This window comes from Lacerta agilis, chromosome 7, assembly GCF_009819535.1.
Source record: "Lacerta agilis isolate rLacAgi1 chromosome 7, rLacAgi1.pri, whole genome shotgun sequence".
Classification (NCBI taxonomy): domain Eukaryota; kingdom Metazoa; phylum Chordata; class Lepidosauria; order Squamata; family Lacertidae; genus Lacerta; species Lacerta agilis.
Window position 1 is genome coordinate 42,979,660 of NC_046318.1, and position 27,572 is coordinate 43,007,231.

At 42.1% G+C, this 27,572-nt stretch overlaps 2 protein-coding genes across 9 annotated transcripts in view; one reads left to right on the top strand and one right to left on the bottom strand.

Annotated features, from left to right (window-relative positions):
- Positions 1-1,385: 1,385 nt before the first annotated feature.
- Positions 1,386-14,736, top strand: CABYR (calcium binding tyrosine phosphorylation regulated). Of its 4 annotated transcripts, none has more exons than XM_033155048.1 (6): positions 1,386-1,479; positions 2,713-2,895; positions 3,084-3,137; positions 5,699-6,877; positions 8,918-9,058; positions 14,631-14,736. In XM_033155048.1, exons 2-5 carry the CDS (start codon positions 2,748-2,750, stop codon positions 9,049-9,051), a joined length of 1,515 nt encoding a protein of 504 aa, XP_033010939.1. In that variant the 5' UTR covers positions 1,386-1,479; positions 2,713-2,747; the 3' UTR covers positions 9,052-9,058; positions 14,631-14,736. The 4 variants fall into 4 exon arrangements, with proteins under 4 accessions (XP_033010939.1, XP_033010938.1, XP_033010941.1 ...); XM_033155047.1 differs by having other exon boundaries at positions 1,393-1,497; XM_033155050.1 differs by having other exon boundaries at positions 1,393-1,497; positions 5,699-6,004; positions 8,417-9,058.
- Positions 14,737-15,734: 998 nt separating this feature from the next.
- Positions 15,735-27,572, bottom strand: part of OSBPL1A (oxysterol binding protein like 1A) — a 73,016-nt gene continuing 61,178 nt past the window's right edge. For 3 of the 5 annotated variants that reach the window (XM_033155052.1, XM_033155053.1, XM_033155055.1), the window contains exons 25-29: positions 24,626-24,742; positions 23,282-23,405; positions 22,259-22,349; positions 18,647-18,670; positions 15,735-16,918 (exon numbers count right to left, since the gene is read on the bottom strand). In XM_033155052.1, the coding sequence (XP_033010943.1) occupies positions 16,816-16,918; positions 18,647-18,670; positions 22,259-22,349; positions 23,282-23,405; positions 24,626-24,742 (459 nt within the window). In that variant the 3' untranslated portion in view covers positions 15,735-16,815. The remainder of the gene's footprint in view (positions 16,919-18,646; positions 18,671-22,258; positions 22,350-23,281; positions 23,406-24,625; positions 24,743-27,572) is intronic. The other 2 variants (XM_033155054.1, XM_033155051.1) reach the window with 2 other exon arrangements.

Here is a 27,572-nt window from a genome sequence, read left to right on the forward strand (position 1 = left end):
ATGTGCAGGCTTGGAAAACCTTTTATCTACCTGTACTCAATTGCTTACCGGTACTCACTTGACTACTAGCTTTGCCAAGCCAAGAGTCCACCTGCATTCAGTCCCACACTTATCTTTTACATCCCCCTGAGTTACAGAGAATTGGTCCACAATGTTCAAAATCAGAAAATACATGACAATATATCTGAAGAAGTGTGCATGCACACGAAAGCTCATACCAATAACAAACTTAGTTGGTCTCTTAAGGCGCTACTGGAAGGATTTTTTTTTTATTTTGTTTCAACAAAAATCAGAACATTGAAGCCTCAAAAGGTTACATGAACTCCCCAGTGGAGATCTGTGCCTGCTGTGTGTTTCAGGATCTCTTCACATACCTTATTTTCAGATGCACACAGAAGTCAATGTAGCAAATAAATGTTTGGAAAGCACATGCATCGTATAGCTATACTGTACTCACAGAAGCGGATGCCAACAGTCCCCTGCCCTGTTGACTTGCATGCAACTCGTTACTGTGTTATGGCCCTTGGAAGGCTCTCAAGCAGTGAAACAAAATTCTACAGATTTAAGAGAGCTAGGAGAGAACTTAATGCTGAATAGCTGAGCTTTTCAGTGTTATATAGCATTTCTTGACAAGTTGCAAGTGGATTTGAAAAGTCGAGACATCTTTTGTACTCATTTTCACATGCCTCACATCACCGTGTGTTGTAAATTTGTACGTATGCAGGCATCCATTTTGTTGCAACTTATTTATAAAGCACCTCCAAAATACTGGAAGGAGAGAGGTATGTGTCTTCATGAGTATGCAATCTAACATTTGACACCAGTATGAAAATACATTTTATACGAGTGGGAGAAGCATGTGTTGCAGATTGTAAACACAATTCAGACAAAACACACCGTCTCTAATTGCCATTATAACTTAAATTTAAATGGGAAATTGCCTTTTGCCAGCACAGGTAGTCCTCTTGTTGAACAACACAGGCTTAATAAGAGCTTACCCTACTCGCCTCCCTCCGGTAAACGAGCTTAGCCAGGTCAGTTTCACCTGGAAATGCAAACAGGGAGGGGCATATTAATTCTCTACACTAGATAACTCGTCACGTGTGAAGCTACTGGCGGGTTTTTTATTGTAATAATGACACACGTTTATGTAACGGCCATGTAATAACTGCAGCTGGACTCCTGACGCCCTAACCCCCTTCGCGCCTGTTTCAGTGGGCCGCGCGCTCATCCCAGGTTGGCCGCGCTGAGGGGAATCGCGCGTATATATATAGTAGGCCTGGTGAACATCAGGCCCGGCCTCCCCGCCCTTTCCTTAGCGCTGGTCTAACTCGGCCTTTGTGACCTCACAAATGCGTGCGCTCTAGCCCCGCCCACCAGGAGCTTCTCGATATAAAAGGTCCGCCGGTCTCCTTCGCCGCTCCAGAGGAGGCTCCGGCAAGGGGCGAGGCGGGAGCTTTGGCGCAGCCGACTAGCGAAGTATTTTTTTAAAGAAAGGTCGGGCCGCTTTCGAGCCAGTGGCGATTTAGCTGAGCGAGGGAGCCCCCTTGCGGCTGATGAGGAGAGCGAGCGGGTTGGATGGGGAAACAAACAAGGAGCCGAGCGAGGGGCGGCTTCCTGCGTGCAGGGCCGCGAAGCCGGGCGGGGGGCGTGCAGGGAAGGGCGTCGGAGTCCGGGCCCGAGGTCTCTGGAGCGGTGCCCTACTACGGCTGGATGGTTTATTTCAGTTGTGGTTACCCTCCCCGCGGGAAAGACTCCCAGCACATTCCTCTGCAGCATAACAACGATTTGTGTCTTAAACACTAACAAACGTTATTATGGCATAAACTTCGTGGACCAGTTTGTCCACTTCATCAGATGCATATGTCTCTATCCCTCCCCCCCCCCCGTGTGTGTGTATGCATGCGTAGATACACACACATTTAGGTTTGAGTAGAAATATAGCTGGAAATACAATACAGGTGTGGTGATAAGGATGTACTTAACTGTTTTGAGAATGTGCATAATTAATACTTTCTGCATTTTATTTCCCTTGCTGACCTCACTTTTTACACCCCCACCCCCCAAAAAAATCCTGTATGTATTCTGTAACTCCATGCACCATATTAAATTTGTTAATCTGTAAGGCATCATAAGAGTCTCTGGACATTTTCCACCTGTTGCTATTTACAGGTGTGATTCAAGTGCATACCTGCAAATTCAGGTGGTGCTTTTTGTGATTTGGAGAGTGATGGGGAAATACCTTGGAAAGTGAGGTGTGTAACCCTTCCCACAAACTTTGTGCAAACAAATCAATAGGAATGCTCAGTAAATGGTTTGGAAGCAACTTCTGTTGTTTTTGCTGCAGAAGTCTAACACCTCTTGAAATGCTATCTTGTATTGATTTTTGTTAGCTGCCTTGGGATGGTTTACCCTAATAGGCAGAATATAAATACACAAAATGACATCATTCTACAGCTACCCTTTGGGGTGCAAGTAGTTAGCAGTGTGAACTGGGCAAGGAGGGAGGTGTGGATTGCAGCCTAACATGGCTTCCCCTCCAAAAATTCCCATAAGAGGTTTACACATGCTAAACTTCCTCATTACTGTCCACTAGAGGCCCTGAAAAATCACTGAGTGATACCTTTCATGTGGGGGTTATGGGTAGAAAGTGGTTGTGTAGATTGTAGAAAACATCAGTTTCTCTTTTCATCCAGTTTCCTTTCCTTACAGTTGTGAAATTGCAGTATTGTCTTCAAGTGGCAAAAATGCATACCACAAAGCCCAGGATGGTGGTTCCTTATGGCCTCAAGACTCTACTTGAGGGAGTGAGCAGAGCAGTTCTGAAAGCCAGTCCCTCTAACATTACTGAATTTGCTGCTGTGTATTTCAGGGAACTGATACTTTTCCGAGAAGGTTTGCTTTGCTTCTTTCTTTTTTAAGTTAAATACTAGTTTATAGAGCAATTCAGTGACATTTTGGACTAACAGTACTGCCGCAATGGCTCCAATTTGTAAATTGTCAGCGAACCACCCCCTTAAGCCTTTGTAAAATTTGATATCCTGAATTAAAATTAATTGGCTTTTCCCACCTTTTATTTCCAGACCACCCTAATTTAGACATTAAAGACCTGGTGAGAGAGTTTCATATGACTAGAGGTAAGACATTAGCAGAAAAGCAATAGCTCTTGGGACAAGAACTAGCACAGGCAGATGCATGCCACACATTTAAAGTACAGCCAACAGTTAAAGCACATGACTTCCCCCCAAGAATCCTGCGAGTGGTAGTTTGTTAAGGGTACTGGGAATTGTAGGTTGGGGGGACTACAGTTCCTGAAATTCTTTGGGGAAAGCAGTCTGCTTTAAGTGTGCATTGAATGCACATTATGGTGTGGATCATTCCTGCCCTCCCTCCCTCTTTTTAAAAGAAATACAGTGCAGCCACTGGAGGGTGCGATTTGAAGTGGAAGCTTGGCATGGGGGAAAGGGGGCTCTCCTCATCCCATTTTCCAACTGAAACTCACCCCATACAAGAAAATGCAGCTTGGGAAGGGTGCTTTTCACCCTGGAAAATGGCACCAGGAAAATTAAATACAGTAAGAAACCCTCTTTTCTTAAATGTTACTGAATTAAATACGAAATGTGTCAAATGGAGCAAAACATTGTTAACCTTTTAATTGCAATAAAGATTGTCCTTCCTTGTATTGGGGGGAAATCAGCAGTCTTGTGTTTTAGCGCATATGTTTTTAAATCAGTAGGAATTATATGTATGGATAAACATTAGACAGTATATAGAATATATATATAGAATATACATATTGACAGGCACTATGCAAACTGTATTTCTTTCTAAATGCAGTTTTTCTATTGGAAACATCATTTTGGGTTAAGAAGACTTGATATCTCTGTGTTTAGAGAATATTGAACCATATCATTAGTAGTAGTAGGAACAGTTGTTGTTATCAATTGTAGCAATAGAAACCCCTTTTCTGTCACATCAGTCTTCCACTTATATAATAGCCTGAGTCCTGGAATCTCATGCCTTTTAAAATATGCTACACAGCAGAGCCATTGCTGTGGGGGTGGGGTTGGACCTAGCCAGGTTTTTTGCCCTGGGTGAAGCCTTCAGAGGGGCGCTATTGAGGCTTCCAGCCTCTCTGTGTGCACGTGGTTGGGTGGGTGGGTCTTTGACCTGGGTGAAATAAAGCCCAGTTTTGCCCCTGTAAACAGGATCACAGAACTACTGCAATGTGTTATTCTGTCCCTCAAAAAGGGGTTACAGTATAACTGAGGGAGCTAAATTGGATTTGGAGAGATCCCCTGTTAAATGGCGATTTGAAGAGACACTTTGAGTCAGCAGCTGCTAGGCTTAGATTCAGAGATGGTGGAACTTGTGGCCTTCCAGAGGTTACAACTCCCACCAGCCTCAGTCAGCATGGCCATCAGTCAAGGATGGTGGGAGTTCTAGCCCAGCAGCATCGGAAGGGCCCACAGCTTCCTCATCCCTGGTAGAAAGTTGACTTGTATTTTTGTGGAAAATGTGCAACAAATAAGTAGCTGCAGGTTGGGGAAGTTGATTCATGCAGTCACAAAATACCCTGTCCCCAAATATGTGCCTGATTTATGTTGTAAGGCAGAGGTGGCCGGAAGGTAGATCTCATGAGTGATTCACAGCAGATCCATGAGGATTCTGGTGCCCAGTTGTTTAACAATCAATAGCAACAACGAAAAGGTATCCCCTGCTTTCTAAATCAGGCTGCTGAGTGAATGTGAGAGGAAAACAAGGAGAGAATAGTGCACATGCAACTTGCCAAATGGACATGTGGCCACAGGGGGGCAGCCTCCTCATAGTGGCTATTTAGGGTTATTCGGCCTTCAGGTCAGGTCCATAAGGCCCATGACCACTATTTGGTAATGGTCCAGAAGCAGATAAATTGTTTGAAGTAGAAAGGACCCACTTAATGATTTGTAGGAACCTGGGGTTTATAGAAAGTGGTGCTCAGCAGACACCTTCCATAAAGAACACAGCTGCCTATCTCAGTATTGTTGATACTTGACTAACAGCAACTTCCCAGGGTTTTGAATAGAGGTTTTTCCCAGTCCTGCCTGGCAGCAGTGGGGAGCAAATAGCGGACCTTGTATATGTATTTGTTCATTAAAAAAATACCTGCATATGAGAATTAAATAAAAAATAGCAAAGCGGTTTGCAACCATTACATCTGTACAATTGAAACCACATTAAAAAATAAAAATCACAGATCATGAGCTAACTATTACGGGGAGAGGTTTTAAAAAATACTTGCTCTGTCACTGAGCTGTAACCCCTCTCCAAAGGAAATAAGTGGTTTTATGGAAAGGGATTAATGTTGTTTAGGTCATTATGGCATTTCCTGTTCAGCATTTAAAGTATAAAACGATAGTATTTTTAAAAGACAGTCTTTGGGGAATTACTGAAAACCGGCTCCTATTGTGCAGCCTTGAAATGACAAGTGGACACTATTTGACAGTTGAACTTCAACGTTTCACAAGTTCCATGTTAACCATTCATTGAGTCTCCCAGCAATTAATAAATAAGTGTTAAGCTTTTCAAACTGGACTTGGAAGTTGGTGGTTTTAAGCAACTGCAAGTAGGTGGCTTAGAGAGAGAGAGAGAGAGAGAGAGAGAGAGAGAGCGCTTTAAGGAGAAAGCTGTTTAACCTTGCTTCCTGTTCATCCTGCAGTGGAAGGATGGGCAGAAGGGACAGCAGGAGCAACGCAGGTGCCCCGCAAAAGGGCTGACGTGGGAGATGCGTATAGGCCAGAGGCGGACACGACGGCTCCGATGAGTGACGAACCGAAACGGAAGGAGAAATCGACAGACACAGAAGAGGACCAGATAAGTGAAGAACCACGCCGTGAACAGTGCACCAAGACAACCCAGTACCCATCGACCGTGGATGATTTTGCAGACAGGGCTGGGGACGAAAAGGGAGCTGGGCTCGCCTACGTCCCGGCCGATCCAGCCCAGCTGGCATCCCAGATGCTAGGTAAAGTTGAACCTGTTTCTTCCGAAGCTGAACTGAAGGACGTGGCAGTCTCAGTGCAGACGCTCCCTACCTCATCCCAAAGTGTAGAGAATCTTGTTGCTTCAGTCACAGAGGCCCCGCCACCCGCACCGGAACCTGCCCCTGCCCCATCGGAAGTAGCGCCTGCCCCCGCAGAAGAGGAAGCGCCTGCCCCCGCAGAACCAGAACCTGCCCCTGCAGAACCAGAACCTGCCCCCGCAGAACCAGAGCCTGCCCCCGCGGAACCAGAGCCTGCCCCCGCGGAACCAGAGCCTGCTGCCCCTGCAGAAGCAGAAGCAGAGCCTGCTGCCCCTGCAGAAGCAGAAGCAGAAGCAGAGCCTGCTGCCCCTGCAGCTTCTGTACACTCTCTCAGGGCTGGGTCCGCCACTCAGAGTCACACCTCCGCTCCTGGGGATGTAGTTACCTCAGGCAGTCAGGCTGAGCAGCCACCTGCTGACGTAGCAGATCCAGATTCCTCAGACCCCTTGCTGGAAGAACAGCCACCCCCGCCGCCACCACCACCTCCTCCTCCTGATAAAGACCCATTGCAGGCTGAATCTTGTTCAAGTGAAATTGAGCTCACATCAGACATACAGCTCACCCCCATGTGTGATGATGATCCCAATGCTGGTGGAGAGCCCCAACCACCACCGTATGTAGAGCAGTTTCCACAGCAGATAGTAATTCCTTTCGTAGACACTGTAGCATGTCTCTTTAATCCGCTGATGGCTTCGCAGAATGCAGGTCAGTTTGCTAGTATTCTAGATCCATCTGCAGATGATGCAGAATGTGACCCTGACAGGATGGATACTGCAGAGGAACTGAGTTCAGCTGATCCAGGTTTTATTATGTCAGGTAAGAAAGTCAAGATATTTCTGAAAGCTGCCTATTCCATGTTGTAGTGATATTATTGCTCCACAATCAACAGATGGCTGCATCTCCTCAAATGCACTTGTGCCCATAGCTCAGCTGAGACTGAGGTCACACCCACGCTGTACATTGAAAGCACATGACTCCCCCCCACAAAGCATACTGGGAACTGCAGTTTACCTCTCACAGAGCCCCCAGCACCCTTAAACTACAATTCCCAGGACTTTGTGGGGGAAGCCATGTGCTTTAAATGAATGGTGTGGTTGTGACCCCAAAAGCCTTGTGCTGGTACAGTGCCTTGAGGACTGGAGCTTTAATTATTTAAATGCAACTATCTATGGCAGTGCAATGTTGAGATAAGTGATTGGTCACTTTTGCTTTTAGGGAGTTACAGAGCCCACAGCACCTAACTGGAATGTGCATGTCTGGAATTTCTGCCTCTCTTTTTTCCAGGTGCATGGTTGATTGTGAGTAGGCCCCAAAATGTACCTTGGATGAGTGCCAGCTGCCCCAATTTTCTGCTCAAGTCTTGTATCATTTCCTGCAAGCAGACTGGGCAGGAGCAGGATGACACTCAGCGGGGAGTTAGGCCAATGCCTTTTGGCCCTTCTTTAAACCATGATTAGCCCCTCTCACAATAGACTATGCATCTTGAATCAAAATTGCACACATGCTCACAGCAGTTAACAGAAAGTGATGTGGGTGACTGTGGCTTCAGGTTTTTAAAAAAATGAACAAGTATTCAAATGCTCAGCCATGGCACTGCTTAGGTTTTTGCATTTAAAATAAATGGTGGTGGTTGCCTGGGCTGTCCCATTAGGTCTCGTCTTCTCCAGATTGTTGACAGAGAGGGGACTAATCGCTTCTTGCTGAGAACTGCAGATCTTGCTGCAGCTGGAGGATTGGCTTCCCATGGTGACACCGTTTCCTCTCGTTCTCTGCTCTCCCTCCGTGAGAAGTGTGTAGCCCACTCCTGTTCTCGAGCTGGAGAAGCTCTCCTAGCACCTTTCCCGTGGCCTTGGTGTGCCCTGCGATGGCACACTATTCCCTAGAATCACTTCCCATTAGAGAGGTGTAGGTAGGTAAGGTCTGGAAGCATCTTACAGAAAGAAGAGAGAATGCCAAAGGGGACAGGGGTTAGAGGAACACAAAGGGTTGGCATGGCTGGACAGGACTTGTGGTCGAGGAGACACTTTCAACCCTTGATCTTTGGGTCACCCATATGAAAACAGTATCCTTACAACCAACAGAAGTACCTAATGACAAAAATTGCCCCCCCCCCCAAGTTGTGAATCTGATACTTTGGATTTATTTCAAAAATTATGAGAACCGGTTCTTCTGCTGTTCTCCATTTCAGCCATGCCAAGGTCCTCCCTTTTGCCTTCAGGGATTCTCTCCTCTCTGTAACATCCTTTCTTTGTGGCATAAAGTTGTGGGTAAGGCTATGCAATGTGACTGCAGTTCATACATCCTACTAGATGGTCTTTCATGCCAGCAAATTTTCTTTAAATTTTTATTTTATAGCCATGGCAACAAGCGAACCAGGACAACCACCACCATATTCTAATGTGTGGACTCTCTATTGTCTAACTGATATGCATCAACAAGGTCGCAAGTCACCACCACCTCCACCACCCCTTCCACCTGTTGGAACTGGTGCTCCTGTTCCCCAGGCAACCCTATTCATATCTAGTGGTAAGGACCAGCCGCAGTATCTACAGCCGCAGATGCTACAACAAGGCCAACCACCACAAGTGTCCTCTCCAACTTATGTGATGATGGAAGAAGGGAAGAAGGGAAATGCACCACCTTTCATTTTAGTGGGCTCTTCTGTTCAGAATAAACAGGACTGGAAACCCATCCCTGGCCATGCTGTCCTTGCACAGCAGGATACTGGCGGGACTGTGAGGAGGTTCGCTACGATACCTGTACCAGTTGCCAGGGCAGCAGATCCGAAAATGGCCAATCCCAATTTTAACTCCGCACAGGATAGCGGCAGGCCTCCAACTCCAGTTTTTCTTTCAGTTGCCATACCACTGGAAGATGTGATGAATGGGAAGAAGGGCTCAGGAGCTGGGGATAAAGCACCCTTTGCAGGCAGCTATGGTATAGCAGGAGAAATCACATTTACTACTGCCTCTATGCGCAGGACAGAATAGCAAACGGGTAAGTACATCAGTTCACTTTGTTTATATTTTTTATGGTTGGTTGGTTGGTTGGTTGGTTGGTTGTAGAGATGTATTCTGTAGTGGGCTACATTTCTGATATGCTGCAGCCATTCTGTGATCAGAAAGTTTTGTTCCAAGGTTGCAAACTTGGGGGGGGGCTAACCCCACATTTATTTTATGCATTTCCCTCTAGAGAAGAAGCTGTACCATTTTCATATGGTGAAAAATAAATAGTAGACAAGTAGTTTGTTTTTTAAGGGTTGTGAGCTGCTGAAAATGGGACACTAAAATAATGTTGGAATTCTCTGCAGACACCTCAGTTGGCAATGACCATAAGCTTTCAACTTGGAACTCAAATCCTACTGATTTCAATGGAATGTATTCCCAGGTGATGGCTCTGATGCAAAAGTTTGTGCCTGGCTTCTGTTTTTTTTATGAAACTTAAATTCTGTTCTTTGACTGTTTGGCAGAAAAGTTAAAAGTTTGGAAATGGAATACCCTCCACCTTGCCCCGCAATACATTGGTAGGACTTTAGTATTCAGAAAAGGACTTGATGCAGGTGTAAAGAAACCTTTGGCCCTCCAGGCGTTGCTGAACTACAACTCCCACCAGCCTCAGCAAGCATGGCCAGGGACTATGGAACTTGTAGTTCATGGAGAGAGTGGCTTAGTGCGTAGAGAGGGTAATGGCACATGGAGCACTGTGTTGTGCGCATCTGTTCCCTGCCCAGTTATTTGCATGGGACCCTGTTTCCAAGGACACACAGTGGTGCTCTGAGCTGTATGAGGGTGCTGATGCTATTCACATCTTAATTGGTTTGGTGAGTGTCCCTTTTTCAGAGATGCAGTAGCAAATCAAGTGTTGTTCATAGAACGTTTAAAAAATACTCAACAAATGACTGAAGGGATATTGCTGATTTCCTTTGGAATGTGCATTTGGCCAGTTTCTGAGAAATGGGTTTGAAGCTTGTGAGCCCCCTCGCTGAATCTGTTGTCATTTGCTTTCTTTTTCCTTCATGTGCATTGTTCATTATTGGAGACTAAGTTTGGGTTAGAAATTTGATGAAGGTCCACAGAATAATTGCTGCAAGTTTTCTACACTGCAGAATTAATGAAGAGCTATCTTTAAAATAGAGGGTGGCATTCAACTAAGTTTTACTCAGAGTAGATCCTTTGAAATTAATGAACATCACTAAATTGGGCCCATTTATTTGAATAAGTCTGAGTAAAACTTAGTTGAACGCCACTCAAGAATTATTTTCCAGCTGCTATTGCATGTGAAAGATAAAAGTAATTTTGTTCTGGTTTTTGTTGTTGAACTGAAAGTATGGAATAGGTTGCGGGTTTTCTAGAGATTTGCAGAGACATGCAGATCAGTTCCGTTCTTTTTTCAACAATCCATGAAATGCTGTCTTTGTTACTTCTGAAAATCTTACCCGGTTTGCCTTTGCTTTTGATGCTTTAGAAGTGCTGCTCTCTATTAAGGGTGACAACCAAGAGTGTCAGCCTGCTTGTGGAACCGATGTCCAGTTCTGACACAGGCCTTACCCATCCCTTCCCACCCCTACTCCTCACATGACATTGGATGTTGTCTAGTGTATTGTTTAAAAGGACGCATTTCGTGGTGTTGAGGGCCAATTACTCAGAGTATGAGGGTGTATGAGAATAGCCAAACAGGGAGAGGGAGATAGTAGACTTAAATAAATTCGGGGATGATCTGGGGTTTGTCAAAGTGCTGGTGTTGTAAAATTGCAGTGATTAGGAAACAGTACATCAGTTCCTACAAACATGGGTCAAATGCAACTTCGTTGGCAGCAGATGAGGCCAGCTTAAGTCACAAGGAGCCCAAGAGCTGCTGATGGCTTGCTGGTGTCATTCTAGCCTGGTGGGCCTCATAATGCAGATGCCTTGTTATACTTAAAACAGTTTTGCAATAGTTACAGTTCTCATCTTCATGAGCTGACCAAGTAGTTAAAGATAGCATAGCCTATAAAGGGTGTGTGTGTGTAATTCGGTCCTATCGAGAAATTAAACCATGAATAGATGTGACCTACAAAGATGGGCATAAAGAAGACATACTTTTGGGAGCAGTTTCCAATAACATAGGTCACAAACACAATAGACATTTAAAGCACATTCCATGCAAATTTAAAGCGCATGATTTCCCCCAAAGAATCTGGAGGACTGTGGACTTACAATTCCCAATACCCTTAACAAACTACAGTTCCCAAGGTTCTCTTGGGGAAGCCATGTGGTTTAAATCTGCCTTACATGTACTCTCCATATATAGCGCGGATGCGATGAGAGCTGACAGTTGCATCAGTACAAGGCAGAAAGCCAGGTCAGAATTAAAAATATGGCAGGTAAAATATTTGTAAAAGTGTGCAGCGGCAGCAGCTTTCTGCTAAGGAGAATTTTACATTTGGAAGGGTGAGGGTAGACCACATGACTTGCAGGCAGAATGTCCACAGTTCATTCCCTGGCATCTCCAGCTTGGGTCGTCTAAGAAACCCTGGAAGCTCCTGACAGTGCAGACCAGGTTGGGGTGGGGAGCGGAGAAGGTAGGTTGGGCTCTGCTGGTAGATCTACAGTTTGACAATGGGAACAACCAAATTCATCTCCCTAATGAAATTAGGAAAAGCCAAGGGGAGGAGGGGGACAGGGTCACTAGGAGTGGATTTTTGTGTAGGACAACAATTCTGAGCTTGGAATTTCATGATTATAATGCCTATTTTCTTATGTTATTCACATACAGATGTATGTCAGGGGCAGGCAGGGCTAAAAGCATGGTCCTGTTCTGCAGCCATCACAATTATGTCCCACCTGTAAGTAAAATGTGAACAGGGTTAAGGCATCTATTAAAACACCGTGTGGCTCCTACAGACTTGATGCATTCCCAGCTTCGGTGTAGACAGTAACAGTTTAGCTGCACCAAAATTATACATAAACATCCATTTCCTTTAATTTAGTAGTTGGAGGTGAAGGACAAATTTCAGGCTCATAGCCTGACTAAAAGCATGGGTTGGGTGGGGGTGGAGGAGCACAAATGTAGATAGTGGTACACATTAATGTTTCACTTGTATTCATTAAGGCTATATAAATGATGATGATGATAATGATCATTACTGCAGAGCCTGTGCAAGAGACATAAGTAATGGTAGGCCAGGTTAGAGGGGAACTATTTCTAGGGTTGCTAGAGCACAGTATCCTCCTCCTGCCTTTTCCTGTTCTCCACCTCTTTGTTTTCATCCTTCACATTCTCAGGACCTCCAAACAAAAAATTACTCTACCTTCCACCTTCCCATTAACTACACGATTTAAAATTTCTCCTTCAAAGTGAGACCTAACTGTCTGGTTTATTACTGATCTTTGTAAGCGGCTCTAGAAATTCCTTTAGGCTGTAGAGATGCTAAAATGCATCATTTTCCTGTCTGTTGTATAGTATTACAGGATAAAAACCTTCATGCGTCAGAACAGTGGGATTTGTTAAGATTCTTGAAGCACTGGGTTGTATTCACAGGCTAACAAAAAAGCAAAAACTTGATTCAAGAAACTAGACAGAAAAGAACAATCTTTTCTTTAAAATGGGCTAGGGATCAGATTATATGAAAAGACTTTTCATAGAAGAGCAGACGTGCTGAACCATTCCAAACCTCCATCTAATCCAGCATCCCTGGATTTCCCCCAATGGAAACCAGGTGCATAATGAAGCTCACAAGCAGAGTTTGAGGCCAATAATGCTTTTCCTGTTAGTCTCCATCAGCCTATTCAGAGACAGACTGCCTCTGAACCTGGAGAAAGATAGATATCTCAGTTGATAGCTATATGTAACATCCAGTTTAGAGGCAGGCTACCACTTGAGTAAGCTGGCGTTGTGGAAAGGGGTTTTGGTCTCAAATCCTACACCTTCAAAAGTGTGTGTTAGCCAGTGGCCAACACTGCATGATGAGCTGCGTGAAGAAGTTATTTGTAAGAATCACCAAAATGTATGAATTAATTTATTTTGAAAAGCTATAAAAAGTGTGATTCTGTGTCTACTCAGAAGTAAGACCTACTAAATCCAATGGGACTTACTCCCAGGCATGGCTGTAGCCTTAATTTCCTATTTGCTACATATAGTTCAGAAGAGGTTAGGAAGATACACTGCCTTCGCTTCCTGTTCCCATTTGAGAGTTCCCATTTGGGTGGCAGGACTATGACATCTGTGGAAATCAGGTCTCTCTCCCTACCTGTGTGCCCCTTCTGGTTGGCACTGGTTGCAATGTTTCAGCTGGAAACAGGGAGCACCAAACTACTGTAATTGTAATTCTTTCTCCTGGCCCCCTTCCACTTGTGCACAACTGATTGTACTTTAAAAAATAAGAGTTAATAGAATCCCTGCTGTCTGTCATGGCAGACAGGATTGTGAATCACTTGCACAAAGGAAATAATTCTGAAGTTGGGGAGACTAACATCAGCAAGGGCTTACTAAATCTCTGCCTCTCTCCAAGCAGCCCTTGCATGTCAACAAAAGCCTCCAGAATTTGCTCTTCTCTGCTCCCCCATAATCTCATTTTCATCCCACATGTATTTGCCATACTGGCTGTCTATAGGTCTATAGTCTGGTCCCAGAATACACCTCTCTCTATATCTACTACCCTTGGGGTTAAAGATCTGTTGAGGAGGTCCCGCTTCTGATGACCCAAGACAGGGCATTCTCTGCTACTGTACCCCATTTGTGGAACTTCTGCTATAAATAAGATAGTCCTCTGTTTTACCACTTCATCATCATCCAGTGAATATGCTGTTTTGTTTCTGTAGTGAGGTGGAGCTGAGATCCATTATGTTTGTCATGACCATGTTTGATTGTAGATTGCTGCAGAGATTGTTTTTAATGCATATGTGATGAAAGCAAACATACAACTGAGGGTGGGGGTGCTACGGGTCAGCCACCTCCTTAAGAGGATCAGAAATGAGTTGCAGAGTCATGGTGCCCTCACTCTGCTCTTGCATGGTGCTGCTCTTTCAAGGTTCTGGTTCAGCACCAGTCAGTTTGCTGTGACACCTGAATCAGCAAAACATTGTTCGCACACGGCCTCAAAGCCAAAATTGGAAACCTACTTCAAACTGTAGTTTCCAATTTCTTGCTGCAAAGAAGGCCACGGAGCACATGCTTTGCTGGTTATAGTTCGGATGCTCAAACCACTGATTTCTCTAGTTAAAAGAACTTGGTTTGTAGGGCTGGGAACAACCTCTGGCTGAGATTGTTTGAGTTGCTGTCACATTAGAATGCACTGAGTTAGAGTCCCTATACAGGGGTACCTCTGGTTGCGAATGGGATCCGTTCCGGAGGCCCGTTCGCAACATGAAAAGAGCACAACCTGAAGTGCCGAACCCGGAAGTAACCCATTCCGGTACTTCCGGGTTTGGTGCGTTCGTATCCTGTGACGAACGCAACCTACAGCAAACACAACCAGAGGTATGACTGTACCTTTCTGCAAGAGAATGTGGTAGAGCATTTGCACCAATGTTTTGCTACTGCCATGAACAAAAAATGCTAAATTCACTGAGTTAACCTTTTTCCCTCCCAGATTGAGAAGAGGTGCTGTTCAACATTTCACCCCAGAATGGAAACCTGCATCTTTAATTAGAAATTGATTAACTAATACACGCAATAAAGCAATGCAAGCGCTCTTATCTAAAGACTGTTTTTTTTTAAAAAAAGCATTGGTTTTGAGTTATATGACTAGTAATCAAGGAGTAGTGAACTAAAATCAGGACACTTTCCTCATGTTGACCTTTGATCTATTTGAGAAGTTTAAAATTTACTGCTAGGGAAAGAAAGTCAAAATGAACATTGCCTTTATACAGTTCCTAAAGTTCAGGACAATATTCCCTTGCCAGTAAGTTGTTAGGCCCTTAGTCAGAAAGTCTTATGACCGGGTAATTGACAAAATAGAACGTCATGTCCAGGAAATACAGAATGAGGGCATGGAGATTCCATGCAACTGCAAAATGAAAACAGGCTCTTATATAAGAATGCTCCTTTTGTCTCATCCATTGGTTTTTCCATCCCAAGGTGGGAACTAGGAAGCCTTCACCCACATTTTTGGGGTGACTGTAGTAGCAGGACATTAATTGTGGTCATTCTGGCAATTCCGAGGGAGAGAGAGAGAGGCAGGCCAAGCTCTTATTTCAGGTTGGACTTTGGATATATAGAGAAGCAGCAGTACTCACTGCTCCTTTGTAGTTCTAAAGCCCATACTTAAGAAAGAGGCTAATTATTTTCCTCTCTCCAAGTTCCCTGGTATGGCAGAAGACTTTAGGAAAGTTTAGGGGTTCCATCTCTCCTGCCCAGCACAAAGTGTCCTTTCCCATCTCAAAAATATACAATATGTGAAGCAAGACTTTGCTGTATGCTAGACAACCTGGGGCAGTAAGAGTTGTGGGTTACCATTGGCCCTCCAAATAGGCTCTCACCTCCCCCCCCCCAGCAGTGTGGTGGGAAGATAAATAATAATACTTCCATAAAATTGCTGAAATTAGGATAACTAATCTCATTCATTTAACTATTCAACCACCACTATGCTTTAGGGTGAACTGATTCAATTTTTTTTGCAAACCTTAAAAAACCCACCCTTTCCTGGTTTGATACTCCCACCTCCCTGAATGCAATAAAGAAATTCTGGCCGTGAGGCAGTTTAAAGTCTTTATTAATAGCAATTAAATTATTCAGTTAACACTATACTTCCAAACAGCAATTAAATTATACAAGAGCAGCAAGCCCTCTGGAATTTATGTACTCAGTTTTATACAAATATATAATCCCATAAAGTTTAATGTACCCCAAACAAAGGGGTAAATCTGCTGTGTACAGTAGTTTCAGAGCTGCCTTGCTGGCTTTGAAATGTGCACAACTTCCTTTGAGAGTTTGCTTCTGACAGCAAATACCCAGATACATTTGAAATATCCATGCTGTTGCTTAGGACCAGTTCCTCCCACCTATGATAGTGCTGAGCACATCTTAAGTGAATTGCAGATTTAAAAAAAAACCAACCTTCATTTTAGTTAAATGGCTCTTAATTCCATAAAGATTTGAGCATGGTAATAAAAGTTTTAAGAGCAAATTCAAAACACTGCACTAAACATGGAATAGACATTTCTGAGTATTTTATACCAGTTAATCCTACTTAGTATCTGGAGATGAATGGGAAGGGCAGGCTGGTGCAGAGAGAGTAACATTCTGAGGCTAATAATCTATAATCCAGTATTTTATGAAGCAATGGAACGTTACTTTCAGAAAGTTGAGTACTTCTTAAGAGTGGCAGGCCCTTCTCTGCCTCCAAGCCATGGTAGTATTGCATTTCCCGAGTGTGCTTTTGATATTTGTTTCATAAGAGGCTTCACATTTCCATTATGTGAGCAGATTATCACTGACCAAAGAGAAAGACAGAAAACCTAAAGGGTTTCTATTTTCTATTTGACCTGGGTGGGACGGAACATGAGTTGCACTGTTTTCTTCAGCAAATATAGGTAGTGCTCTTTCTCCCTGTAACGGATGTGGTATATGCATATTATACATGGTTTAATATAGGGGAGTGGACAAAAACTCCTCCCAATAAACTTGTGCTACCATAATTGCTGCAGAAGCTGCTGAATATAGTACATTCAGTTAAAATTCAGGGGTGGTTTTTTCCCTAAGAGTACAGGAACAAAGGAAAACACTGAAAACTGATTAAGACTTGTTTGTGTTAGTCTTGGACTTCCCGATACAGCTTAATAAATATCAGGCAAGCTGAAATAGTTTCTGTCCCAGTAGTTCCCAGAGTAAAGCCAGTCATGTCCACTGGTGTATGGATTCAGCCCTTGATGGAACCACCTGAAAAGGAGGGAGAAAAGTCACATGATTTTGAACAGAGTATCTATATTCTAGTCAATGTATGTTTGAGCTGCCATATATATTCTGGAAACATTGGAAGTTCAATACAATTATATTCCTTGCTATCTACTTGAGCCACTGTTTCCCCTGCTTACAACATTTTGATCCGACCGAGAGAAAGGGAAAATTAATTATATTTATCGTTCAGTGAGAAACACAGTTAGGAGGCCTCATTTCGGGGATGGCTCCAAGTATTTTGTTCGCTCCTTTAGAGAGCTCTCAGCCAGAGGACTATAGTGGGCTGGCCAGCTTTCCTTCCTTCCTTTCCACTCCCATGCACCTGCTCAGAGGGCGTGGAGACAACAGGGTCATGTCAGGACACATGACAACTGGCTAAATATGTGATCCTGGAAGCTAGTCCTCCTTTTGCAGGTTAGTTACATGCATATCAGTCCAGCTTTCAAAATTGTAACAACTAGCAAATTTAATTGAAGCAAGCATCCAAAACAGCCCTGGAAAGAGAGGTGAGCTTCAGTTTCTTACCTCACTGTGAAAAGGGTTTAAAAAACAAACAAACCCAGCCACTGTTTTTTTTAACAAACAAAAAAACAAACAGGTGTCCGTTATGAAAAATGGAAGGTGACATGGCAGTGAAGTAAACTACCAGAAATCATGCTACTAGATAGGAGGTAGGTAGCATTGTCGCTGCAACACTCTAGCCATCTTGCAATTGTCCTTCATCAATGGCTCAGTTTAGTGTAGAAAGATAATACGTAAGCCCCAGATTATTATGAAGCAAAGAACAAGTGCTGGGACCAAGTGCTCCTCCCACCTCCTTGTGTGCTAGCACTGTCATTTATTCCTGGCTTGTACTAAGGCACAGTTCTGCTGCTGGAACACAAGGGAGACTGGCATGATACAAGCCAAGATTGAAGCAATGCACATCAGGGGAGTTGCATGGCAGGAACACTTCTTAAAGCTGGAAAGGACTGTCTAAACTGGTCTAATAAGCATTAGGTTGCTAGGAATAGGCAGAAGTGACTACGTACATACATACTGCAAATAATCCAATATAAATTGTTGGGTACATTTACTATTCTACCGCACCTTGTGCAAACTGAGTTTATATGATCATTTTAACAGGGAAGAAAAGTCAACAGTGAGTTTTAACACTATTATCCCTCCTCTGGTGAAGAATTACTGTATATACAACCCCACACCCATGTTTTGAAGGTTAGGTTTTGATTGTACTTCACAAAATTTGACAAATTGGATGTATTAAAAAGAATCTGACAGGTAAGGAGAGAATCATCATATAGAGATTAAAATTCTTTCCATGATGGTATAAACTCACCCTTAAACTACCAAACAATCTTAAAAATTATGATACTGGAAAAGAATATATGCCTCTGCCTTTCTTTCCCGTGTACATCTTAAGAAACCCTGGACATTAACATTCAAGGTCTATTTAAATATTAATCATCAGGTTTACCAGAACTGCTAAAAATAACCCCCCCAAACTGCCCCATAAATAAATAAATAAACAAACCCAGAATCAGAATAGTCAATTTGGGTAAGTTGGAAAACCGACAGGATTCTATTAAGAGGACCAAATTCTTATTTCGAGTATCACTAATTTATAGGTACTGGAAACAATTTTAAGCCTTAAAACACAAAGCCAAGCATGTTAGGAAAGCAAGCAAAAAAAAGTATCAGAAAAGATCAAACCTGGGTCCCTGGGCCACTGGCTGACTTTTAAAGAGAGACAAAACATAATGCAACTTACAGCAACAATAAGACATTTGAATGAGCAAACCATGAAGGAAATTGTAGAGTCTAGTGCCTGTTGGCAGGTAGCTCATGTATAAGTATTTGCATAAGTATTTTTAGGAAGGCAACATTTAGAAGCTTCTAAAGTTTTAATTCCTAATTTACAGCTTTGTTTGTTCTCAGTATAGAGGTACTTGATTTCTCAATAGAAACCATGTGTGGCAGCAACAGGACGAAAAGGATCTGGGGGAAAGTTCCTGATGATGAATATTCAAATTGGCAGCTGAGCTTGGAGGAAAGTGTCAGTTTCTCATTCTGTTTCCTTAAACTATGTTCCTGGAACTCAAAGCCAGCATGAGGAAGTGTGCATGCTCCCCCTTTCCCCTGAAAAGCTCGTACTGCAAGTACCTTGCAGGAGGGACCAAGGGCACCTGACTTTCTGTGGTTGTAGCAGAGCCTTTCCCAGTCTGCTGCCCTCCATAGACTGGGCTCCAACTCCAGTGTTGGGTCAGCACCAACCAGGGTGGGAATTTTCAAACCACAGCAAGATGCCTCTCAGAAGAATCTGCACTGCACATAACAGTTTTCACCAGAGTACTATGATAGCTAGCATTATGGCAAGTTATCACACGGGGTGCAATTTCTAGCAATTCTCTGCATGGTGTTTGTTAACATATGGTAGACATTTAGGAGCACTGAGCAATTCCATGTAAAAATAGAAACTTCTGTAGAAATAAATGCATAATTCAAAGTAAAGCATAATACAGCATGTTATCTGTCTGTCTCTTTATAAGGTATTCACTGTGATAACAGTATAATATACAGGAGTCACGGTCCACCATTCACTCTGTTCCCATTCTCTGTTCACAGTTAAAACATAGGACTGGAATTCTAAAAGGGCATTTACTGTTACTGTTTTTGTTTTTAAAAAACAACCACAGTCTCCCTGCTTAAAATGTAGAGTGTGGCAATGAAAAGGAATAATCCCAACAACGGGGGAAAACACTTCCATTGGGAATCCATTCTGTCCCTGTTCACACCAACGCACTTGGCTCTTTACCAGGGATAATAAAAGTAGCCCAGAAAAACAGTCAAGCATTCATGTCCCATTAAAATCAACAATGTATCATTGTCCTAGCTACCCACTGATTTTTTAAAAAAAGACTTACTTGTCTCATTCTGATTTTTATTACGCACTGACCAATGCAGTAGAAAGTTTGCATTTCTGAAACAGATATGATTTGATGTGCTGCCCTATTCAGAGGCTGGAAGACCCTACTGGTGCCTTCTGCAAGAAAGGTAAGGTCTGGGAGGTAGCTTGACTCATTTAGAAAATTAGTACTTTGCCATGTGGCAGGCCTTGTTTCCCACACTGACTACTGATGTGCCTTAAAGCAACTTGTATTGCAAAACCTTGCCCTTATCTTGCATTAAACATGCAATTTCATAATTTATTTTTACAAGCCAGAAACCTTTGTGACTCGTAACTTCAGCTGTTTTGTTTCAAAGGCAATTCATTCCATCACATTCTTTGCACAATAGTCCAGGGTTATTTGGGTTCATTGACCTGTTTGCAAAGCAACTGAAACATCCTGCTGAATTTAATTATACTGAAGAAACAGCAACAGTACCTTAAAATAATTAAACTGATTTTAAATATGGACATGAATCTGAACCAAGAGTTGAATGTTTTCATAATTTGGGCTATCGAGCCTCTTAGCCTGCCTGATATATGCAGTACTTGCTTCTTTTAGGAAAACTTTTTTCATCCTGGATTTTCCAATGCAACTAGATAAACTCGTATTGAAGTGTTTTGATTTGTTTTTATCCCTAATTAGCAGTCTTTAAATCTCCCAATTATGAGATTTCTGGCTGAACTGTTTTTTTTTTTTTAAAAAATACAGCCACTGGAGCAATTGAATAATGCATGATCACTTTGGTGTTCTACCATTATAAAGCACAAAATTGTATCACTTTTTAATATTGACACTATCTGTCCTATCAGTATAACATCTGTGTAAAATGACTAGAATGTGAGGTGTAAGCTGCCAAAATTTCAAATGAAACCTAATAAAAAGAACAATAGTTCAAAAATTTTCTTTGGAGTCATTTCTTCAGTTTTAGAAAGTGTTGCTTACTGGCAAATAATAATAATAAAAGGTATTTTAAAGTCCTATTCTGGGGGACTGAAATGGCATCACAACCATTGTTGTTATTTGTGAAAATACCCACAATAAAGGTATGTGAATTAATGTGCTGTACACTCAGTACTTTCTACCATTATGAAAGAAACACGCAAGGAATATTAAATGTAGCCATGAAACAGTCTATTTGACATATTACTGCATTCTGTATTTAGCACCAAAATCACCTTGTTTGGACTGTGTATACAAAAGTGTGTGCCTGCTTCCTTCAAGTTGGTATAATGTTGCATGTACTTTACAAGCACAATAATAAAGTTCAAGATGTTTTTACGATCAGAAGTGGTTTAAATGCCTTTTTAAGAATGGGAGTGTAGGCTGCATTTCACAAGGTAGCTTCGCTGCCCTATCATTCAACTTTCCCCGAGACAAATTTCAAAACCAACTTAAATCGCAAGGATGATAAAAAAATAACAACACTAGGCTGCCCATGTATGTATGTTCACACAGATGCATGCATGTTGATAGTCAATGCATTTCTTTTACAATGAGGAATGCAGACCTCATGTTTTCATGGAATATGGGTGGAAGTAATACACGTGTACTGTGTTTGCTAGAGGTATGCATCTATTGGAGACTCGTGGAAAAGCACACTGATTAGTGCCAAGACTTAAGAATTGCACAAAAAACACAAACCCGCGCTGAGCTTGAAGCTACTTCACAAGTTCAAAATGCAGACTCGTTGCATTTATTGGATATGAATTCCAAATTTTAAACTTCAAGACAGAATTGTACCAAAATTCTATTCCATCAGACTGTAATTTCTTCACAATTGTAATCCCACTCCTGTCACAGAATCATTTAACTTGCTTGGGATACAACAAAGTATTCAACAGGAGAGTTTCCAAGTCTGCCTAACCTTACTTTTTTCAAACACTGCTGGAGAGACACAGGAGGTCAAAAGTACCCTTCTTTCTAAATTCCCCTGGGACCAGCTACAAATTACATCTGAGTCCCCACTGGTGGCCTAAAAATGCTAGGGATTTTCACAGACTCCAGTGTGGCTCTGCTGAAAATAATTTGTTTACCTCACTCATAAGTCTAATTGCACTTCTGAAATACAAGGGGCTACTGCTAAACCTAAGTGCTTTTGAAAGCTTAAACATGAGCAAAAAAAAATCTACTGGGTAATGACTGAAATGAGAAGTAAGTAGTTAAATCACTGTTGTAAAATATAAAAGGCCTCTTTCGAAAATGATGGCACAGTGAGTTTTCAGAGCAACTTGATATGGGAAAGTACTGCAGCACGTAAGCAGTGGACGTGTAATATTGCCAGGCACTCCCAAGTATGCAGACATTTAAAAAGAGAGTTAGAAAAAAAACATTTGTAAACTATTAAATCAAGTGCTTTAGCCCCCAGTTTACTGACCTTGTCTTCCAGTCTTCCTCTGACTTTGACCTGTTTTTACGAGCAGCTCTTTGTTTTTCTTCAAGCCTCTTCTTTTCTTCACTTGCTACATCTACCAAGAGACAGACAGAGAGAAAAGGCTGGAGCCAACTTGAAATATACAGAAGAATACTCCCAATTGCTGGAATAGTGCTATGTCAGTGACAGGGGTAGAATTTTAATGCCATTTTGGTTGGCACAACTAGAATCTTGAGATTTTTGTGCAGTGGTGTGAACTGGTAGATCATTCAAAAGCCAGCTTCATTGTAATATTTCCCATGCTCCCAAATAATGGGACTAACCAAGAAATGATGCAAGATAACAGACATGTAATTAAGGGCATGAGGAAAAGAGTCTTTTATGCAACAGGTCTTCACCTTCCTCTTATTCCTACCTATAACACCTCTCATGTCTTCCAACTCTCCTTCAGAAGGTCCCCAACCCCCCGGAGCAGATTTTGAGGGTGTACAAAAGGCTGCACAGCGGAGGTGAAGTCATGTTATGTGAGCAAAGTGATAGTGTTGGATACAACCCTGACATTGCAGCATTTTCACATATTCTTTGCTTCTGTAAATGTACATTGGAAATCAAGTGAAATTTGTTAATATATCATGACTTTGCATTTGTGTAAAGGAAAGTGAGTAATTTTGATGGCATTGCTAAAAAATCAGAAACCATCTCCTGATAAAAGTTGACACAGAAAGCACAAGCTGGAACTCACATTCATAAGGCATAAATTTTCATTTATATAAAATAAACGACAAAACAGAGAACCATTGCACAAGGAGGAGCTGCCTTGCTAGCTGTAGAAGGGGAATGTCAGATGTAAATATTCTTAAAACAAAAAGTTAGCGATTACTGTTTATATCACTAACAGGCATTCCTTTGCAGGAGACTCTGTAAAATTTGATTGCTAAAACAAATCTATACATGAAAAGTATGCCCTATACAATGAAGCATTTGGATATAGATTTTTTTAAAAAATCAGCTAGCCCTTTAAATTACCTATGTCACCATTTTCCATAGCTCTTATATCTGGCCTTAGCCTACAGTCCGTTTTAGGAATAACACTTTCCATTTCTTGATCCAATTCATTCAGAGACATAGCAAAAGTAGTGAAGTTGTACATCTGAAAAACAACAAAGAGCTTTTTGAATGTTCTTTTATTTTTATGAGCAAGTACCATCTGTTAATAGGCTTATACATTCTCAGAGGAAGTATCCAACTGAGTTTCTCAAGGGATCAGTCTTGGGGCCTTTTATTCAATGTTTTCATTACAGTGACCTTGGGGAAAGGAGTATGTTCATGGAATGAAAAGATACCATCAAATTATCTAAGTGGCCTTTCAAACAGAAAACGGCTGGGATATCAAGAACTGGAATGAGATCAATGGAAGGGGATCACTGTCAACATAACAGAAAGTGTTAAGCTGTACGATGAAGGACAGGTTTGTTTTATTTGCTGCAGGCTCATCAATTGGAACAAGAGGCAAGGGAATATTTCAGAACTCTAATCACCACAAGATGATTATGGGGAGTATAGGCTCCAATGTGATTGCAAACATTTACTAGTATTAAATACTGAGGATTTAATGGTATATAAATAGTAGGGGTAGGGATTAATTGAATCTAATTGATATCCAGCTCTCCATATTAAATAGATAGAATTCTAATTGGGTCTAAAGAGCAAAAAAGAGGCAGACAAGTTTTTTGACAAGTATGCCATAAATCCAAGTATACAATAAATATTCTGACATGCGCTGCGGTATATGTGCCGAGGAAGCAAGAGTCTGAAATTTATATTCTGTCATAAAAACTGTCAGGGAGAACCACAATATTCAACAAACAAACAAACAAACAAACAAACATTAAACTGGCAGTAGAAACCCCAAATTTACACAATGCTTTCCAAGAACAAAACTATAATTCTGCTAATACACATCCCTTGTGCTAGTGAAACAGGAGCACTGGACCCCACCTTGTGTCTAGGTAGGAAGGAGGTAGCCTTGGTCATGTTTGCTATGGAAAGAGAAAAGGCTAACTAAACGTGTTTTATCAAAAAAATTCTACACTGATAAGGATAATCTTTTTTTTATACAAATGTTACACATAGTAATTAATGGAGGTGCTAAGAGGTTGAGGAAGTTACAGGGAGAGGATCAAATTTAAATGCCAGACACCTAATTGTAACCTGAATTTTGTTTTGCTGAAATGGAGGCACGAGCTGGTGGAAGGTTATCCATATTCTCTCCTCTCTTCACCTACATACCCTTTAATCCAGGCAACATGAGATAGATCTCACTCTCACATATACAAAATGCAGAGTCTTGGTCAAGGTGTTCTTCCTCACCTGTGTTGAGTTAGAAGGCCTTGGGGCTATCCTCCATAACAACACACTTCCAGGTATAACACACACACTTTCACAATCTGGCAAGGGCATCTCATCTGGTTCATCAGAACTGCCCGTCTATAAGAAGAAAGTAAAATGAAAAACAAGAATCTGGAAACTAGCTCTAGTAGTTAAAAGAGGCAGCAGAATTAGGCACAGATGGAATATATATATATGCAACCTTTTAGAAAACAAATAAAGGTATTTACAGATACATGGTCAAAATGGAGACCATTTTGGACAACATGGGAGTTAACATTGAATAATTCCCAAATACTCTGCACAAGGAGAGGGAGGGAGGGAGTGATCATTCTCAGACATGTCACCACTTGTTTGGACCACCCTGGAACATTCACAGGCAATAAGGAATTCCATGTCAGCAGGTGAGTAAGATGGCAGATGAGAGATGGAGCGATCTGTCCCCTACTCTGCTTGCCTACTTCCTTTCTGTGCTCGATGCCCTCTGCATCCAGCACAAAACCAAGTTGGCTGGTGAAGGAGGAATGGAGAGAAGGCTTTGTTTCTTACTGATCTACCTAATAAGCCTCTTAGCAGAATCACATTTCCTCTCCACAGCCTAATAAGATATCTGGCCTAATATACAAGGCTGCATTAGAAAACGTATCTGCTTCAATGAATAGGTGTTCTAGCAACACATGCTAGATTCAGAATAACCTAATTTTTATTTTAGGATCTTGAGAAAGGCAGCAAAACCAGCCTGCATACAGAATGCTACACTAAGATGAATGTTGTCAACAGGTTCATGAGGATACTTTTCAGCCCGACTAAGCCACAAGTGAGCCATCTGTGGGCCGCCACCTACGGCACAACACCACAAGCTTGAGGGGAGAGAGAGAACATGTATCCTACCCACTTACTGCTTAGATCAGTCCACTGCCCTGTTATGCAGCCCCTCACTACCCCCCAAGGTAATGTGGTCCTTCATCCCAAAACAGATGCCTAGTCCTCCGTTAAATAGTGATGATTTCCCATTTTTCTCCAACAGAATTCAAAGCAACCTACAAAATGACCCCCATGTGGTCTTACCATCCAGCCATCAGCAAGACCTGCTTAAATAAGTTAACGTTTCATGTGCTTTACAGCTACACCCATAGTCCCAACGGTGTAACCAATCATGTAAATGACGGGGGCAAATATTAATTGTATAGGTACTATGGATATACGACTGAATTATCTCTTGACATGCCCCGCTTGCGAATGTTTTGCTGATGGTTGGCAACAGAAAGCTAGATGAGAAGCTACAATTCCCATCATCTCTGACCACTGGTCATTCTAGCTGACTGATGGGAATCGAATCCAACAACGTACGGAGGGCAGCAGGCTCCCCCCCCCCCCCGCGAGACAGACCTTTCATCTGATCAAGTCAATTCCTTGGTGTGTGTTTTTATTTTTTAAAAATCCAGTTCATATGCAATTGGGGGAAGGGGAAAGAAATGTGCAGACTGCCTGGGGGAAAACAAAATAACTGTCTACATCTTTTATGTTTGATTGTATGCAAATTTATAAGACCATAGACTGTTAAAAGGAAGAAATTGCCATGAGGCAAAGCTTTGTTTTGTTGTTTTCTTTTTCGCCCCTTCAACCATGCATGTCTCTTCCCTTTCCTGTTTCTTAATTGGCTTTTTAAACCTTCTTCGCTGCTCTATGTCCTGTGTGCCAGATCTTAGTGTGAGGTACTGATTGTGGTCCAATCTATTCAATTCTCCTCCTTTTGAGCATGTGAAGCCAGAACTTTCTAGAAGGGACTTGGAAGTATCTCAGCTTCAAATCCTTGCCATTAATAAATCTGCTATTATTCAATTCCATCTTCCTTGTAAATTCCACGTTTACCTACAAGCCGAAGCAAGGCTCCATATATTTAAGCATTTTGCATTTTGCACCACAGCGGCAGCCATCTTCTGCATATCCAGAGTTTGCTAGTAACACAAGAGGCATATATGAATGGTATGTTTTTCTTGTCTGTTCTTCCTGTCCCCCTGGGCCCTTCACAGGGCTGCCTCTCAAAGACTGCAGTAGATCTCTAGAGCCTTTCCATACTCCTGATAATAAGTGAAATAAGCTGCGTTACAGGCAGCAATTCAAGTGAATCACTACTGGAGCATTCTGAAATTATAAACATTAAGAATGTACCAGAATTGGTATCACACACAGACTAAGGGAAAGATCCAGCCAAAACTAAATCTCTCCCAACTTCCCTATGTTTTGGTGAGTAAAAATTAGTTTATTTTCACCTTGAATAATTTGAAGGTCTTTAAAAAGGTATGAGATCCTTCCCTGGGGCTGATCAATCCAAGAGCAGGCACCACAATTTGCAATTGTGTGTACAAAGCCATACACACACACCTTACAAAAAGAGAGAATCCCACAAACTTTTCATGGCAGCCTGCCTCCCCCCCAATTTGGTGTTGTCTCCAAAAATCAATCCAAGGACAGGATACAACATCACAAATGTGATGAAGTTTAAAGAGCTTTTGTTTACTGAAAGCATTTTTTAAATACCTCTATAATTACATGACTACAAGATGCTGCCATCTCCATAAAAACAAGAAATAGGCTTGCTTCGGACCATTAACCAAAGTTTAATCCATCACAGGTTATGATGGCAGGAACATATGTCAGGACTGAGAACTCCTCCCCTATAGGAGTTTACTGTAAAAATTCTGGCTTGTTAATAATAATAATTTTAATTTTATTATTTATACCCCGACCATCTGGCTGGGTTTCCTCAGGCATTCTGGACGGCTCCCAACCGAGGACTAAAAACAGAATAAAACTTCAAACGTTAAAAACTTCCCTAAACAGGGCTGCCTTCAGATGTCTTCTAAAAGTCAGATAGTTGTTTATGTCATTGACATTGATGAGAGGGTGTTCCACAGGGCAGGCGCCA

Coding starts and splice junctions, on each gene's coding strand:
- CABYR (XM_033155048.1), top strand. CDS start 2,748: ATGCATACCACAAAGCCCAGGATGGTGGTTCCTTATGGCCTCAAGACT. Junction 3,138..5,698: donor AGAGTTTCATATGACTAGAG/GTAAGACATTAG, acceptor TTCATCCTGCAG/TGGAAGGATGGGCAGAAGGG. Junction 6,878..8,917: donor TCCAGGTTTTATTATGTCAG/GTAAGAAAGTCA, acceptor TTTTTCTTTCAG/TTGCCATACCACTGGAAGAT.